The following is a 16,495-nucleotide window of genomic DNA, read 5'->3' as shown; positions in this document are numbered from 1 at the left end:
TCAGTCTAACATTCAAAGCGAGGCAGTCACATACAAGTCCGTCGACAGTGTTGTGGAAGCAGATGAAGTGGTTAATTATCCAACAGAATTTTTGAATTCACTCGATCTGCCAGGGATGCCACCGCATGTACTGCAGTTGAAAATCGGCATGCCAATTATCATGTTGCGAAATATCAACCAGCCAAAGCTTTGCAACGGCACGCGGCTTGCAGTAAAAAAAATTAATGAGCAACGTCGTAGAAGCAACAATCTTGACAGGACCTTTCAAAGGTGAAGATGTCCTCATTCCTTGCATTCCTATGATTCCAACGGATATGCCATTTCAATTTAAGAGATTGCAATTCCCAATTCGATTGGCGTTTGCAGTCACCATCAACAAAGCTCAGGGCCAATCTTTAGAATTGTGCGGTTTAGATCTACACACGGATTGCTTCTCACATGGACAATTATATGTTGCATGTTCTAGAGTCGGCAAACCAGACAATCTCTATATCTGCACAGACAATGGAACAACAAAAAATATTGTATACCCACAAGCATTGTGAAATTAAACATATTAGAAACGTGAGCTTTCTCTTTTCTTTCTTTTCCATTTAACCAGACTGAGCCACAGCAACGTGTGGCCGGGTACAGCTAATATATATATATATATATATATATATATATATATATATATATATATATATATATATAAAGTTGTGCAGGATTTATTGAATGCATGTCATTGTGCACATCATTAGTAATGCTTAAATGAAGCAATCCGCTTTGATAACTAAACTTTTCTGTATCACTAAACTTTTCTGTATCACTAATCCCTTCTCCTCATACTTACCATTGATAGAGATATTTTATATTAAATGCAGAGGAGTATCCTGTTAATTCTGCAAACTGAGTGTAGTGGTCTAAGCTTTACAGAGCAAGGATTTGTGTATTCATGCAGAACTGAAATGATGCAGAGTCTTGGCAGACTGAATGTTTATTGTTATTTTCCAATCACCGTAACTTATTCAAAGGCATTAAATCATTTGCATGGCTTTATTTGATTTCTTTTAGGAAGCACAGCAATATTCGTTCCATCAGAAGCTTGACAGCACAGCCTTGTGAACCGCAGTCTGAAGTGCCAAAGCAAGTCAGTAAAGACAACAACTTTTTTGTTACAAAAACAGAGAATTATGAATCCTAGAGGCATATCAGTTGTTCAATGGAACATAATTAGATAAATAGTATTTATTTAAAGTATTCTGTGTTTGCAAGTATTCTGATGTCTCGCACATAATTTTTGTCTTCACGCATTCTTTTGTGGGCTGTGGCTTGACTGGTTCAAAGGTTAATTGCTCCTCTGATTTAATCATGGCTATTATTTGAAGCATAGGTTATTACAGCATTGTAAAGTTTGGCAGTAGATAATCTGTTTCCATTCCTATGTAAGAGTGGTTAACCTCTCCTATGCCCACAAGAGCTTGGTGCTATTTCTAAACATGAATGTTTAATGGGTAGACTCATTTTTCCTTTTAAGACCCTTGATATAATCTTATAGAGTTTACAATGGAGGACAGTGCTGGTGCCCATGGGAATCAGATGAAAAGTTGTTGGATAAGACCACGGGCCTTTACATGGCCTCTTGCTAATTAGCATTTTTGAAATGTTTAAATGGTTGTATTTAAACAACTAAACAGTATAATAATGTGTTTTTGTTTTAATCCGTGGAAAATGTTATTCTGAGTCAAGAGCAGATAAATTGTGTTACTATTGTCCAGCCACCTGGACTTCCTGCTTATAACATCTCTGGAGTGAGTGGTTCCATGCTTCCTGTCTGTGTGAGTCTCCATAAGTTGGAAAACTCCTCTTTAATCCTTTGTCAGAGAGTTGCTTTAATTTATGTGGAACTGCTTTATTGGGAGGAGATACTGGCTTAAAATAGTGTTTTTAGAGGACTGAAGAATGTTTGATGTCTCATTTCTCAGATGTAGAACTTGGCTAGAGTTACAAACCAATTAGTCTGACATAGGTTGTGGAGGACTAAGAAAATCATTTCAAGGTATCACTTGTAGGGTATCCCAAGCCCATGACTTGCTATCATGAATGGGTGGAGACCAGGGGAAGATTGGTGTCATGGGATGGTTCCCATGGGAAAAGATTGACAAAACTGTGCAGTGAGGAAATCAAGACTGCCTTTGCAAAAGCCTGAATGGTAAAAAACATGAATCCGGCCTCCCAAGAGGCAGAGAAACTACTGAAAAACATCAGATATCATTTACACACAGTACATGTTTTAAATGGAAACAAGCCCCCATGAATCTTCCATGGGGGGTTACCCATATGGCTCCCTTTACTTAGATATACTGCATCATGGAAGGTGGCTTTTTTTTCTTATTTTATCTACTTGTTTACTGGGCCCAGACATGCACTTGTCCCTTTTAGGGGTGTTCTGGTTAAGTGACTTGTTTGCAGTCACACTGATGTCAACTGAAGACTAAAATAATCAAATCATGAGCTATAGAAGACTCAGCAGGTCATCAACAGCTCATATTTTTATTTATCTGTGCAGTCAGGTTTGTCAAAACTGCTTGCTGCTGTGACAGAACAAACAGTTCAGTTTTTGAGAAATTATAAGATATCAAAGTAGCAGAATATACGTAGCAGGGATATGTTGGAAATAGTTTTCCCCACACTGAGGTGGAACATAATAAGAAATTGCAGCAAATTCTTCTTAATGCTGTCTGACATTATACATTAATATGTTGCTGTCTAGACAGAACAAGCAACATATACTGTACCATTCAGTCGAAACAGAGAGTGACCAAAATGAGAGCATAGTTCCCCTAACTATTGATACCTTCACATCCCAGATTGTGGACAGCTCTTATTTAACCAGTAACACATTCAGTTTTCTAATTTTTTATTATGCAGTTTATCATTCTTATACATTGCTTCCCTCAAGACTTGACAGCCTTGCAGATGTTCGTGTTTCACTGTTGCAGTCAGTACATTTGGGTTATCTGTTTGCAGGTAGCCCTCAGCCGGCCTGAATACCAGAGTCTTGGATTCCTACGTTGGATGCTGTCTCTTCTTCCGTGACTTCAGGTCATCAGGGGTATAAAACATGCAGCTGACACCATTACATCAGTCTTTCTTGTCGCGCGGTGCCCGAAGCAGAAGCAGTTCGCAAGTGCCGGTCGGCCGACTCCTGAAATTTTCATTTGAGTTTCAAAACCGAAGTCTTCAAAAAAGCTAAGTACCCCATTGGGGACCCTTTTTCTTGCTCTTAAACCGATGTCAGTAAAAGTTAACAATTGTCTTACCTGTGGAAAGCAAATACCGCATAAAGATTTTCATTCGTACTGCATTCCTTGCTTAGGCCCAGACCACGACGTCCCTCGCTGTCAGTTTTGTGCTTTATTCAACCCCCGAACTATTCATCGTCTGTCTATTTTTGCAGCAAATTATTTTGGTACTCGGTTTAACTATCTAGAAATGGCTTTGGTAAGCCATCCGACTACCGATATTCCGAAAAAAACATAAAGATAAAGACAGAGACAGAACGCATAGGTCCAAAACTGCCGACAACGCTTCTATTAAGTTAGTTGCCAGTTCGCCGGTACTCAGTGAGGCGCTTTCGCAGCCCCTGATACCCGCTATTTCATATTCGCAGGCCTCTACTGAGACCCATTCAGAGTCCGGTATGCCGCGAGATGCTTCTTCGACTATGGAACCTGCGGATGTCTCTACCTTGGATGGGTCTGGAGCCGCTATGCAGGCACCGGCTTCTGAGGGTATATTCAGGCCTACAGACTTGCATTTCAAACCAACGCCATCTTCTTCATCAAGGCCGAAAACTCGACACACGCCTAGAAAACAGACGTCCAAACCACATGGTCAGGCCCATATGCCTAAAAACAAATGCTTAGAATGGCTGAAGACCTATTACTTTAATTAGGGGAAGCCAGCCTTCCCCCTCTAAGAGACTTAGAACTGATTTTCCTTCTGATTCTTCTGATCAGGATTCTGAAATTTCTGTTTCTTCTGATTACCAGGATTTGCCCTTATCCTACCTATGAGGATTCTGATGCAGAGGATTCCATTCCCTCTGCTTCCCCTCCAGAAGATTTTTCTTTTGGTGAAACCTTGCACACTCTTAGGGAGCATTTCCGCTGGGAAAGCCAGGATTACTCTGACTCCAAAAAGAGGCTTTGGGAATTCTTATTCCTCCCTCAACACAGGCCTTTAGCTATCCCTCCTGTCCTGGACATTGTAGATGATGCCTTCTTGGAATCTAGCCTGGCCCAGGCACTTTACCTCCAGCTCCCAGAAAACCTGACCAGTATTACAGAGTACCTGAGACTCACAAGTTCCTCTCCAAGAATCCTACTGCGGACCCAGAGATCATTTCCCAAGGACCTAAAGGCATTAAGGCTATTACTGCCAAAAACCCTACCCCCTCTGATAGAGATTCCAGGGCCTTGGACAGATGAGGTAAGAAGGTATACACTTCTGCTACTTTGGCCATTAGGGCCTTAAACTGCCAGTTTCATAAAGTATCAGTAGCATATTATGAGACTACTTAAACAGAAAATGATGTTGATTCCTGACTGTGCTGATCAGTGGGAAGAGGCTCAACAGCAGGTTCTCTCCCTTCTAAGTATCAGGGCTATTCAGCCTGTCCCAGCACAAGAAAGGGGACAAGGTTTTTACTCAAGAATTTTCCTGGTACCCAGAAAAGACAGCTCCTGGCATCCTATCCTGGACCTCTCTATTCTAAACACCTTTTTGGTAATCCCAAAATTCAAAATGCTAACACTTCAACAGCTGCTTTCTATGCTAGGCAAAGATGCCTGGTTGGCAACCTTAGACTTAAAGGAAGCTTACCTGCACATTCCAGTAAGGGAATCTTTCGGAAATACCTACGGTTTAGAGCAGGCTCCATGCACTATCAGTTCTCTGCACTTCCCTTTGGCTTATCTACTGCACCCAGGGTATTCACAAAGTGTCTAGCTCCAGCCATTGCATTTTGCAGGCAGAGAAATATTCAAATATACCCATACCTGGACGATTGTCTAATTCAGGTAGAAAGCCAGGACATGCTATTAAAACATCTGGCATTTGTAAAGAAACTTCTAACCTCGCTGGGGTACACCATAAACGAAAAGAAATCTCATCTAGTACAAAGCCAATAAGTTGTATTCCTGGGAGCAAGCTTGAACACAACTTCCCAGATGGCTTACCTCACGCCAGAGAAACAAGTTTATTTGACAGCCTACTTCAAACTACTGGCCACAAAGACCCAGCTATCTGCAAGGAAAATCCTGCAAGCCCTGGGGTTCATGACTTCTTGCATTCTACTAATTCCATATGCAAGACTGCATATAAGGAAACTACGATGGTATCTAAAAAGCCTATGGTGTCAACATTCTCAGGACCTGGAATCATTGATTCCTATCTTTCCTTGTATAAAGACAGAGTTCCTTTGGTGGGCAGAGGCCTGACACCTAAACAAGGGGCTCCCTTTCAATCTACCCCCTGCTGCCCAAACCCTGACTACAGACGCATCAGACTATGTATGGGGGTGGTGCATTCAGGGCAAATGAAACCCGAGTCAGATGCACCTGCATATCAACCAAAAAGAAATGTTAGCTTTACAGAATTCCCTGACAGCCTTCAAAGACCATATCCTTCCAGGACAATTATTGGTAAAGACAGACAACACCAGAGTTATGTGGTACATAAACATGCAGGGGGGAACCCACTCGTACCCTCTCTGCAGACTAGCCATGGCTGTCTACAACACAGCCTTGAGCTACCAAGTGCATCTACAAGCTCAATTCCTGCCAGGCAAGCTAAATTCACTGGCAGATGACATAAGCAGAAATCTCATGGACCCACACGAACGGAAACTGGAACCAAAAATATTCAACCTCTTGAGGAACAAATGGGGGATTCCAGAGATAGATCTGTTTGCCTCCCCTCAGAACTACCAATTGGACAAATTCTGCACAAGGACTCCCCACAGTCAAGCTTGGAAAGTGGATGCCCTGTCATTTACCTGGGAAAGCCTCTCAGTTTATGCCTTTCCCCCTCTGCCTCTCCTCTCGAAGGTTCTGCTAAAGATCAGAACCTGACTGCTCCAGACTGGCCTCCTTAGCATGTTCTTCATCAAACAATTACTTTGACCCTTGAGAAAAAATATTCTGAAGATAGCTGATTACAGCGGCTTAAATCTCACACCTGCCTCCTGACATTCCCTGATTGCTGGAATAAAAGTAAACCTCTTCTGCCTGATGTACAATATGTAATCATTTTCTGATTACACCAGACTGGCCTCACCAGCACTGGTACCCCCTCTTGCGCAGTACGATACTGCTGAATCCATGGCACCTACCTCAGACACCTTCCCTGCTGTCTCAGCAGGTGGGCCAGATTCTCAGCTTCAAACCCTGAACCTTGCAGCCTGGCTAATTCCTTGAGCTCTCCTATAGCATCCCTCAGTAAGCAGGTGCTAGATGTCATTCTGGAAATAAGGAGACCTAGTACTAGAAAATCCTATGCTGAAAAGTGGAAAAGAAATTGTTCCTGGAACCAGGCTCAGGGGATGAGCACTACGGTGCCCAGCTTACCTCATATTCTTCAGTACTTAACAGAAATGCTCCACAAGGGCCTATCCTTCTCGTCAATTAAAATTCATGGCTCTGCCGTTTCAGCACATTATAATACTGAACCACCCCTCTTCTCTCACCCCCTATTAAAGCAATTTCTCAGAGGGACTAAAAATTTAAGACCCCCGCCCCCAGGCAAGCCCCTACGCCAGCCTGGGATCTTAACTTTGTATTGGAAAAGCTTACTCTCCCTCCATTTGAACCAGCTGCAACTGCAGAGTTGAAATTCCTTTCTTGGAAAACAGCCTTCCTTCTAGCCATCACTTCAGCAAGAAGAGTGTCTGAATTACAGGCCCTTATGGCAGTGGAGCCCTTCATTATCTTCCATGTAGACAGGGTTTCCCTCAGGACCAATCCTTCCTTTATGCCCAAGGTGGTGTCTAGTGTGGCCCTAAATCAGTCCATTCATTTGCCTACCTTTTTCCCGAATCCACAAAACAAAGGAGAAAGAATACTGCACTCTTTGGACGTGCACAGACAACTTAGATTTTATTTGAACAGGACTAAGCCTCTCAGAAAATCTGAACAGCTGCTAGTTGGCTTTGCTGCAGGGACAGAAGGGAAGGCCATTTCAAAGCAAACCATTTCTAAATGGATAGCCCATTGCATTAATTTCTGCAATAAGCACCATGAAAAACCTACCCCACAGGGGATTAGGTCACATTCCACCAGGGCTGCATCTACCTCTATAGCCTTTCTCAGAGGAGTCCCTACCAGGGACATCCTAGAAGCTGCTACCTGGAGCTCTGTGCATACCTTCACCAAGCATTACCACATGCCTGTTTTTACTAAATCCAGAGCTGGTTTTGCCACTGCAATTTTGCAGGGCTTAATAGCTGGCCCTAATGCTCTCTAACTTCCTCCTCCCTTCCTTAGCTTTGGGAATCAACCCAAATGTAATGACTGCAACAATGAAACACGAAGAACATAGTACAGTTGTGTACACTTACCATAAATGTAGATGTGTGAGTGTATTCTCTGTTGCAGTCCTGGTTACCCTCCCTCCAGCCCCCTGACTTCTCTTGGCTCTACCTTTCCTTCTTGTTTGGTGTATTTGAGCTCTCTGGTGTGTTTGCTTTTTGTTGGAGGTGTAACATAACATAAAATTGCTTCCCATTAAGGAGGCACCTGACATCTGGGGCAAGAAAAACTGATGTAATGGTGTCGGCTGCATGTTTTATACCCCTGACTACCTGACGTCATGGAAGAAGAGACAGCATCTGACGCAGGAATCCAAGACTGTGGTATTCAGTCCGGCTGAGGGCTACCTGCAGGCAGATAACCCAAATGTAATGACTGCAACAGTGAATAAACTTGAACATCTACATTTATGGTAAGTGTACACAACTGTACTTTTTCTTAGGTAGACTAAATCACAGTGATGGATGACTTCCAAGATGGCTGCACACTGAGTAGCAGCTTAATTTCAGCTCTTCCAGTGTGAAAACAGAAACTCGGAAAAGAATGCCAGTGAATTTGTCTTTTTCGGTAAATTTCAGTTATTGGCTAATAAGTGCATTGCCTGGATGCCATCAGATAAGAAATTTAGAGAACCTGAAAGAAAATCAATCCCAAAAAGTGAGGAGAAGACACTGGCTGGGAAGAATCCTGCATCTGTCCAGCAAAAAGCAGTTCCAGCTCCAGCTTTGGTGCAAGACACGACTTTCAGTCATTTAGAGAAAAAAATAAGTAAAATGTGCTCAAAGCTGATTAAATTATCAAAACACTGAAGGAGTATATAAACTCAGACAGCCAAAAAGCTGGAAAAATATAAGAAGCTTTAAACTGATATTCATATGAGCTGAAACAACTGCATAACTCAGAGGTCGAAATGAAGAAAAGTCTGGCTGAGTATGAGACTACTCAAGAAGAGATATTTCAAAAAATGTTAACTTTAAAGGACAGTGCATGTAGGGAAAACCTAAGATTGTCTGCTTTACCAGAGAAACCGAAAGGAAGAGACAAATAAGCAACTGGACTGGTATTCCACAGCAAGTGTCGTTAATTGAAAGGGTACATCATGTGTATGCTCCAAACCTGGCTGTGACAATACAATCAAGACCTCTGATAGTAAAAATGAAATCCTGCCAGCAGAAAGAGTTGATTCTGTCAAAAGTGTGGCAGAAGGGCAAAGTGCTAAAAGCTGGAGACAGTAGAGTGTTTGCGGAAAATGATTACGTATTGTACACCAGGCAGAAGACGTTTACATTTATTCCAGCAATCAGGGAATGTCAGGAGGCAGGTGTGAGATTTAAGCCGCTGTATTCAGCTATCTTTGGAATATTTTTTCTCAAGGGTCAAAGTAATTGTTTGATGCAGAACATGCTAAGGAGGAAATACAAGTTTGTCCAGCAAAAAGTGAGCTGTCGAACAGAAGGGGACTCTGCTTCTTATTTTTCTGATAGTAAAGCTTATAGAGAGACACTGCCATTGAAATTGTTTACACTGTTCTAAAGGAAAATGCTTGAGAGACAGTGAAAAGCACAGGAGTTGACTTGAAGAACCAGGAGTATGATGGAAATGAACCAGAGATTGGAGTTAGGAGATGGAGATCTACAGGAAGAAAACTAGCAACTGGAAATTAATGAATAAATGAGGGATTACAAAGCATCAGATTTGTGAAATATGGTAGAACAAGAAAACCTGGAAATGTTGGACTTTTTGACTTTGTTAAACTTGTAGGGAACTCCAGAGCATATGCCCTACTTCATCTCATTAATGTTTAGAACTGTAAGTAAAACATTTTTTATATTTTTATAAAACATGACATATACTGCATGTTATATAGTAATCCACTTTCAGTTATTTTTGTGTGTTATGGGGATAATAAAATAAGCAAGTGCCCTTCCTCGTCCTTTCTTTCTGTCTCTTTGTTTAGTTTAAAGAAATTTAGACTCTGCAATGTAAAAAGAGAAGAAAGCCTAGACAAAAGCATGTTTAAGATAATAAGTTGTAATCATAAGTTGTTGATGTGAGGGACATGTTGTAAAAGTATGCAGATCACGATATAAGTAAAATCGATATGCCTTTTCTAACCTTTGCACAAGATAATGACTGGATTAAGGCCCTTGGTTTGATCTAACAATGTGTTTTAAGTGGAAGCAAGTAAGTAAAAGAACTTTGATCGAAATTGAGTTTTCCTTTAGCAAATCAGTGTTCACAGTGCAACATGAGAAGCTCATAGCTGAAGATAATTCTGTATCTGGTTCTCATGTTTCTATGGAGACAAGCTAAGAGTGCAATAAAACAGAATATATTTTTCTCTCAATGGATAAAAGATAATGTTTTCTGAAAGCATTCAAGTTTGTTTCTATACTAGGGAGAGGAATAAAGATAAGAGAAAAACAGACCACAATTAGAGTTAAGTGTAAGAACAGGCTGTATCATGCATCTTGGCATGGATAACTGTAACTATAGGTCAATCAAAGCTTGTGATTGTAGCTGTCAGTCTGGGGCAATTGTTCCTATTATGAGAGTTAATTCATTGTATGAAGGTGTGCATATATTTGTGTGTTTGTATTAAATTAATAGGTTATGGGGATGTTCTTTTTATTTATTTATTTATTTCAGAGTTTTCATTAAAACAAAATGTCTTGCCAGACGTGATATAGGTTCAAATGGATATGACTAGAAACTGTATAAAAGAACAACCTGCCAAAAATTAGTGTATGCAGAAAAAAGCTGTTATACATAACAGGTGAGACTAATAACTTTTTATCATAATGGCAACACTTTCTAGATTATATTTGAACTTGAATGTTCTCACCGATATATTCAAAAAAGAAGGATTAGTGAGCTAAATTAAGAAATGCAGAGTGTGAATAGCTATGCTGCAGGAGACATATTTGGGAAGAACTCAGCATGTGAATTTAATAAAGAAAGGATTTCAGGATGGTTATTCAGCAGAATATCTGGGACAAAGGAAAAGGGGAGTATTATATTTATTGCTAGAGGAGCTCTAATAATGATAGAAGAGGGAATAAAAAGTTGATTGTGGTAGATTTTTAGTAGTAAGGGGATACTGGCAAGGGAGGAGGATTACCCTGGCATGTATTTATGTTTCACCTAAAACTGTTACAATGGAGCTTAAGAAATTCTGGGTGAAATAATCTGCTTTCAGCAGGGAATATTGCTTATATGTGGGGACTGGAATTTGATTTGCAGTAATGAGGCTCTGTCTGTGGTGCCTAAAAGGGAAAATATAACAAAAGAGAGTAGATTTTTGAAAAAATGCATGAAAATATTTGGTATGGAAGATGTGAATACAGTAGTAGGAGCTGAGGGAGAATTGAGATATTATTCCTCAAGGTACAAAAACTGAGCTAAGCTAGATAGAAGTTATATTTCACAGGAACATGAGCATTTAATTGAAAGTTTTGATACACATCCATTAACTGTTTCAGATTGCACCCCAATAACAACTAAAATAAAAATGCAGGATAATAAAAATGAGACACTGGCACTTCCCCACCTATCTTAAAAAGAGAGGAATTTAAAGAATGGGTAGTGGAAATTATTAAAGAGTTATTTGGGAAGATAGAAATTTCTTCAGAAAATATAGCTAGGCAGTGGGATAAAATGAAAGTAGAGTTTAAAAATATGGTTAAAGTAATTATTTAGAGGGACTGACAAAGTTAAATTATTGCAGAATAGGGTGAGTGACAGAAGAAGAAGCACAACTGCAGACTGCTAAAGAGAAAATAAAGGATTACCTCAATAATATGCACAAGTTTAGAAAGATTGCTATTAAGTCACTGTTTTTGATAACTCCAAAGTGCAAAAGCTTTTAGAGCAACAGTTCATGCAATATAAAGTAGAAAGGGTTCGCCAAGCTTAGGCAGCCTGTAACAAGGAAAATTACCAGAGATCCTGTAGAGGTATTATAAATATTTCAGACGTTTTATGAAATATTGTATAAAGCAGAGAAATGTGGAACTCAAGAAAAAGAACACATGGAAATGTTTATGGAAGTATTAAATATGCTAACATTTATTAACAGGATAGGAGGAGATGAGATATAAATGGTGATGTATAACCAATCTACAGGAGAGTTTCCAAGAAGAGATGGTATTCCTGTGGAAGTTTTAAAGCTAGGAGGGAAGAAAATGATAATCAGAAGGTTTTGTTTAACAGTATTTTAAAAGGAGAAGCACCAGCATCCTGGAAGAAAGCTGTGGTAAAGACCCAGCAGATCCAGCTTTATATAGGCACACTTTGATTGTAAGCCATGATTATAAAGTGTTTATATCTGTGGATCAACTGATTTTGTAAAGGGAAGGCATACACTGTTAAATTTAATAGAGCAATGCTGATCCAGAGGGAAGCAGAATATAAGAAACTACCACTGTTGTTAGTAGGTCTTGATGCAGAGAAAGCATTTGACAGAGTAAGATGGGATTTTATGATTAGGGCAATGGAAGCATTTACATTCCTGACACAGTGTTAAGGTTTATTATTCTATACAAGGACTCTAGGGTGAAAATTGAAGTGGGGATTCCTCTTGGATAATTTCTGTTTGAAAAGACAAAACAGCAAGGGTGTTGCCTTTCCCTTTTGTTGTTTGCGCTATATTTAGAACCATTGGTAAAGAAAATAAGGGGCTTAGAAATTCAAGGATATAATTGGTATGGTAATCAAGAAAAGTTGGCTTTATTTGCAGATGGTATTATTTTGTACCTGATAAAACCAGAAAAGGACATATCAGACAGTTTCAAGTCTTTTTAGAATGCAAAATGTATGAAGATAAAACAAAGGCAATAGCTATGAACTGTCTACCTACACATGAACTGGTTCAGCAATACCCACATGGAAGCACAATGTAATGAAGTAATTAGAAGTATGGGTTAAAAAAGATTCCGTTATGGCAGCTAAGGATATCTGCGAAAAAACTAAACAAAACATAATACAAAAAGTGAGGAACTGGAAGCTCTGCTTTACATAGCAAGATAGAAGCAGTGAAAATGTTTTTAATCCCTTTAGTTTTATACACAGATCTGGCATATTTTTTTCTAACAGAGAAGAAGCTGTGGATAGCAATTAATAAAGAGTTGAATGATTTTATTTGGATGGGGAAGATGGTAAGCGTCAAGTGCCTAAGTTGATCCTTCCAGTAGAACAAGGTGGTTTCAGATTACCTGATTTGAAGGGGTATTTCAGAGCTACACAGTTAAGGCTCTGATACATAGCACAAGCAGAAAGCCATAATTCAAAGTGGAAAGGTTTTTTGAATAAACATGAAGGAAGCTCAAGAAAAAAGGAGAGACTGGGATTTAATCTAAGAACCAAGTCAATATTGGAATGGAAAAGAGAGATTATGCCGATAGGGATGACTGCAGTTAAAGGTACAGAGAATAGGCAAGAGGGAGCTGGAATTTATTGGGGAAAACTGGCAAAGTAACCAAGGTACTGGGAGCAAATAGAGTGGGAAAGGTAATAGAATGGGAAGAGGGCCAAGAATACATTCATACTGCAGGCTACATATTGCCTTCCCTTTCAAGGATTGAGATCAGAATATAGGCAAATAGGAAGGAATGGGGATCCTAACTGAAGGACCAGCACTCATAAAGTTTTTAGTAGAATTTAGAACAGACGCCACTGTTAAAAAAAGGATAATTAGTAGGGTGTGTAAAATATTGCATGATAACTATAGGATTCAAGCAGAGGAGGTTAGAAAGGATTGGGAAGAGAGATTGGATAATCAATTTACAAAGAAACAATGGGAGGATGTATATATGGCTCCCATATTCAACAAAGTCTAGAAGATTTAGGATTTTTGCTTGTAGGTGTTTGAATAGGCATTTTGATTACCCCAAGCAGACTCCAACAAATTTTTCCTCAGGTAGATTGCAAATGTTGGAGGTGTGATGGGGAAGAAAGAAGTAATTGGGAACATAATTTTTTGGGAGTGTAATTAGTTGGCAGACTTCAAAAATTCCCTACAGACTATTCTGTCAGAAATACTGAATGAGTAAATTGGTGTAGCTAAGAAGTTATTTTTTTGGGATGTGATGTATAAAAGATTATATGTGATGTATAATGTGTGCAACTGAAAATATATCTATGGTTTGGCTTCATATATATAAATATATAATTGCCTGTGTCATAAGTGATAATCCGGTAAAGATGTTTCTTGTTTAAAAAAAGCCGTAGTGATGTATACGACCTGTTCTAACTTCTTTAGTACTTTTAATACTGTTCTGCTTCTGACAGTAGTAAGACAATTAAGTACCTCATGATTAGGTGAAGAAAGAAAATTCTAGATAAGAATTTCAGTTACATAGATAGGTAGTAAGTGGAAAGTGGTAAACAGAATTCTGTTAACATTGTGCAGTATAGTCAGTGAGATGTTTAAAAATAAAATTGGAACCAGTTTTCTTCAATATCTTTATGAGTAGAGTTGTGAAAGAGCTAAAGGGTTTGCCGTAACTTTTCTGCATGCATCGAATTTAAAGTTAAATCTTGATGGCATAGGTGATGTGATTTGAGAAAATTCAGGGGAGGCAGTAAAACTGTTGTTATCCAAATAAAAGTACAGAAAAGTGCTGAATAATTTGCTTTGATCATAGACACTTTAGAGCAGAATGTAAAATTCTTGGTGTGGATCAATTATGGGTAGATGGAAATTTAAAATTATACGCATCTGATAGTGATGAAACATTCTAGTAAGAGCTCATAGTGTCAGGAGGATTTTGGGGGCTCTCCATTTCAAAGAAGGAGGTTTTGTACAGGTTAATGCTGCATCCTGCAGTATTTTATCCTTGCTTGGAAGGAAGCCTAGATCGAGGTAGACAAGAGAAGGAACTTCAGAGTAGACAGTGGAAACAGTGTATGGTCAAAATCAGTCCTTACTTCCTGTAGTCAAGGCTTAAAAGAGTTCTTTAGATATTTCCTGAATTTACATGCAGTAGAGTTTTTTGCTGCAAAAAAGTTTACATTTGTAGGCATTCATAAAAAAAATTTTGAAAAAAGACCTTTCATGTGTCAAAATTTGCCTGAGTTTTGAAGCTATACCTTTGTAATTGTCCTTCCTTTCCTCATACTTTTTACCACCTGATCAAGATACTTTTAGACTTTTTCAGCAGCGCATTCAAGGCTCTACAGTGTCAGTGAAATTATGTTTTTCTGATATCAGTCTATGTTTTTAGCTGTGAAGTTGCTATTCATGTCCCTGCCCTTTCCAGTTGTCCTCTTCTTAACGTGTGCACCATCAGTCTGTCCTGTATGATGCAATACATCTGTTTTCCATGTTCCTTTTCTTCCTTTCTTCTGTGTACATTTTCAGTGTTCCCAGCAATTTCTCCTAATCAGTGTTACTCATTCTCTGGACTGCTTTAGCCACTACTGTGCTATTCTGCAAAGCATGAGTTATAAATTGCAAGGGTAGACTGAAACACCCATTTCTAACATAAGGGGGCCTCCTTGGTGGGCTTGCATTTGGCTTCATTTTCTCTTCTATTCCATTTTGGCAATTATTTTCTTGGAGGCTTCTGTGTTTTGGAGGCTAATATACTCTGTGCCAGTACTGGCTGTGATACCATGCTACAGTGAAATAATATTCCTAGCCTCTGAGCCCACCAGTTCATCTTTTGTTCTTTTCTGCTGTTCACACAGTTTGAGTCTTGACACTGACATGTGTTGGTGAAAATCTCCAGGTCCCAGGTTTGATGCCTAAAAGCAAGTTTTGTAAATGTCTGTCAGTCTGTCTGACAGTGAGCCAAGACAGCCTCAGCATTGCCTCAAATGCTTGGGGTTAGGCATCAGTGTGAATCATTGCCATACATATCAACAATTTAGCCTAGCCACCTTCAGATGTTACAGTGTGAAGTTCCTGACCTATCTCCCTCCTCAAAAAATGATGAAGATTGAGAGTGCTCAGCACAGGGACAGGTGGGAGAGTTCCTTACACAGTCTTAGGTATGTTCTAGAGCACTGTCAGAATGTGAAAGAAACCAAGGTCAGACAAGAGTCACACCCTTCTTCTTGGAGGTAAGTCTGTCCCCAAGGTAACTTTATTGTCCTGCGTCTTGCATACTTATTAGTGACTAATAAGGTCACTCTTCAGTTTTCTATTTCAGCAGATATGTGACCTTTGAGAGTTGCATTCTTTGACAGCCGTAATTCAGGTGTGCCTCCTAAGATGCAAGCATTGTCACCTACCAGCCAAATGTGTGGCTCCTGGATGTGAATGCTGTTCATTCAGGGAACATCACTAGAGTTCCCCAGCTGAAACTTTATGACAAAATGGGCACCCAGGGACTCTTCTCCCCAGGCCTCCCCCTAGGTTCAGCAGAGTCAATTAACCCAAATTGAGGAAGATCCACTGGGTTCTATGCTCGGGTTGTTGGGTAGGCCATTAACATCAAACAGCGTTTTGAAGTCTGGTGGGAACTGTCCTTTAGGGTGCAGTATACCACCTTTAGGGTAAAGTGGCTTGATCTCAGGGGACAGGTTTTGTGTAGGTTTCTTATGTTACTACTGCACCATAAACAGGCATGTCCTCATGCTTGAGTGCCCTTTGACATGATGACTAATGGATGCTTGAGCCCACATGTTCATGTGTGAACATGCCTAGTCTTGCACTGAGAGAGTAGGGTCCTCCTCCCATTTCTTGGGATGAGTGATGAGAACCCAAAACTCCTTGTCTCCAACATTGAGATGGATAGTGACTGTGGGTATTTTTCCTGCTGTTCTCCACCAAATGATAAATGCTTTAAGCTGATAAAATCCATTATTGATTGGCTTCTTGTACTCATTCCTCTGCTCTCAAATCTGAAAGAGTTTCTAATGAAGGAGGAGGAGTCTAGTCTCATTTCCCCAAATGCTTCCATTGTTATGATGTCATTTAT

General features: G+C 39.7%; 1 protein-coding gene across 2 annotated transcripts in view; it reads left to right on the top strand.

Moving 5' to 3' along the window:
• The window catches only part of FARP1 (FERM, ARH/RhoGEF and pleckstrin domain protein 1), a 2,534,157-nt gene that overhangs the window by 1,783,134 nt on the left and 734,528 nt on the right, over positions 1 to 16,495 (top strand). For both annotated transcript variants that reach the window (XM_044071307.1, XM_044071308.1), the window contains one exon: positions 1,054 to 1,129. In XM_044071307.1, the coding sequence (XP_043927242.1) occupies positions 1,054 to 1,129 (76 nt within the window). The remainder of the gene's footprint in view (positions 1 to 1,053; positions 1,130 to 16,495) is intronic.

The sequence above is a fragment of the Protopterus annectens genome, chromosome 5.part0 (assembly GCF_019279795.1).
Source record: "Protopterus annectens isolate FY-2018-M chromosome 5.part0, PAN1.0, whole genome shotgun sequence".
NCBI lineage: Eukaryota > Metazoa > Chordata > Ceratodontiformes > Protopteridae > Protopterus > Protopterus annectens.
The sequence above is the reverse complement of the archived record's forward strand: the minus strand, read 5'-3'. Positions and strand labels throughout refer to the sequence as shown.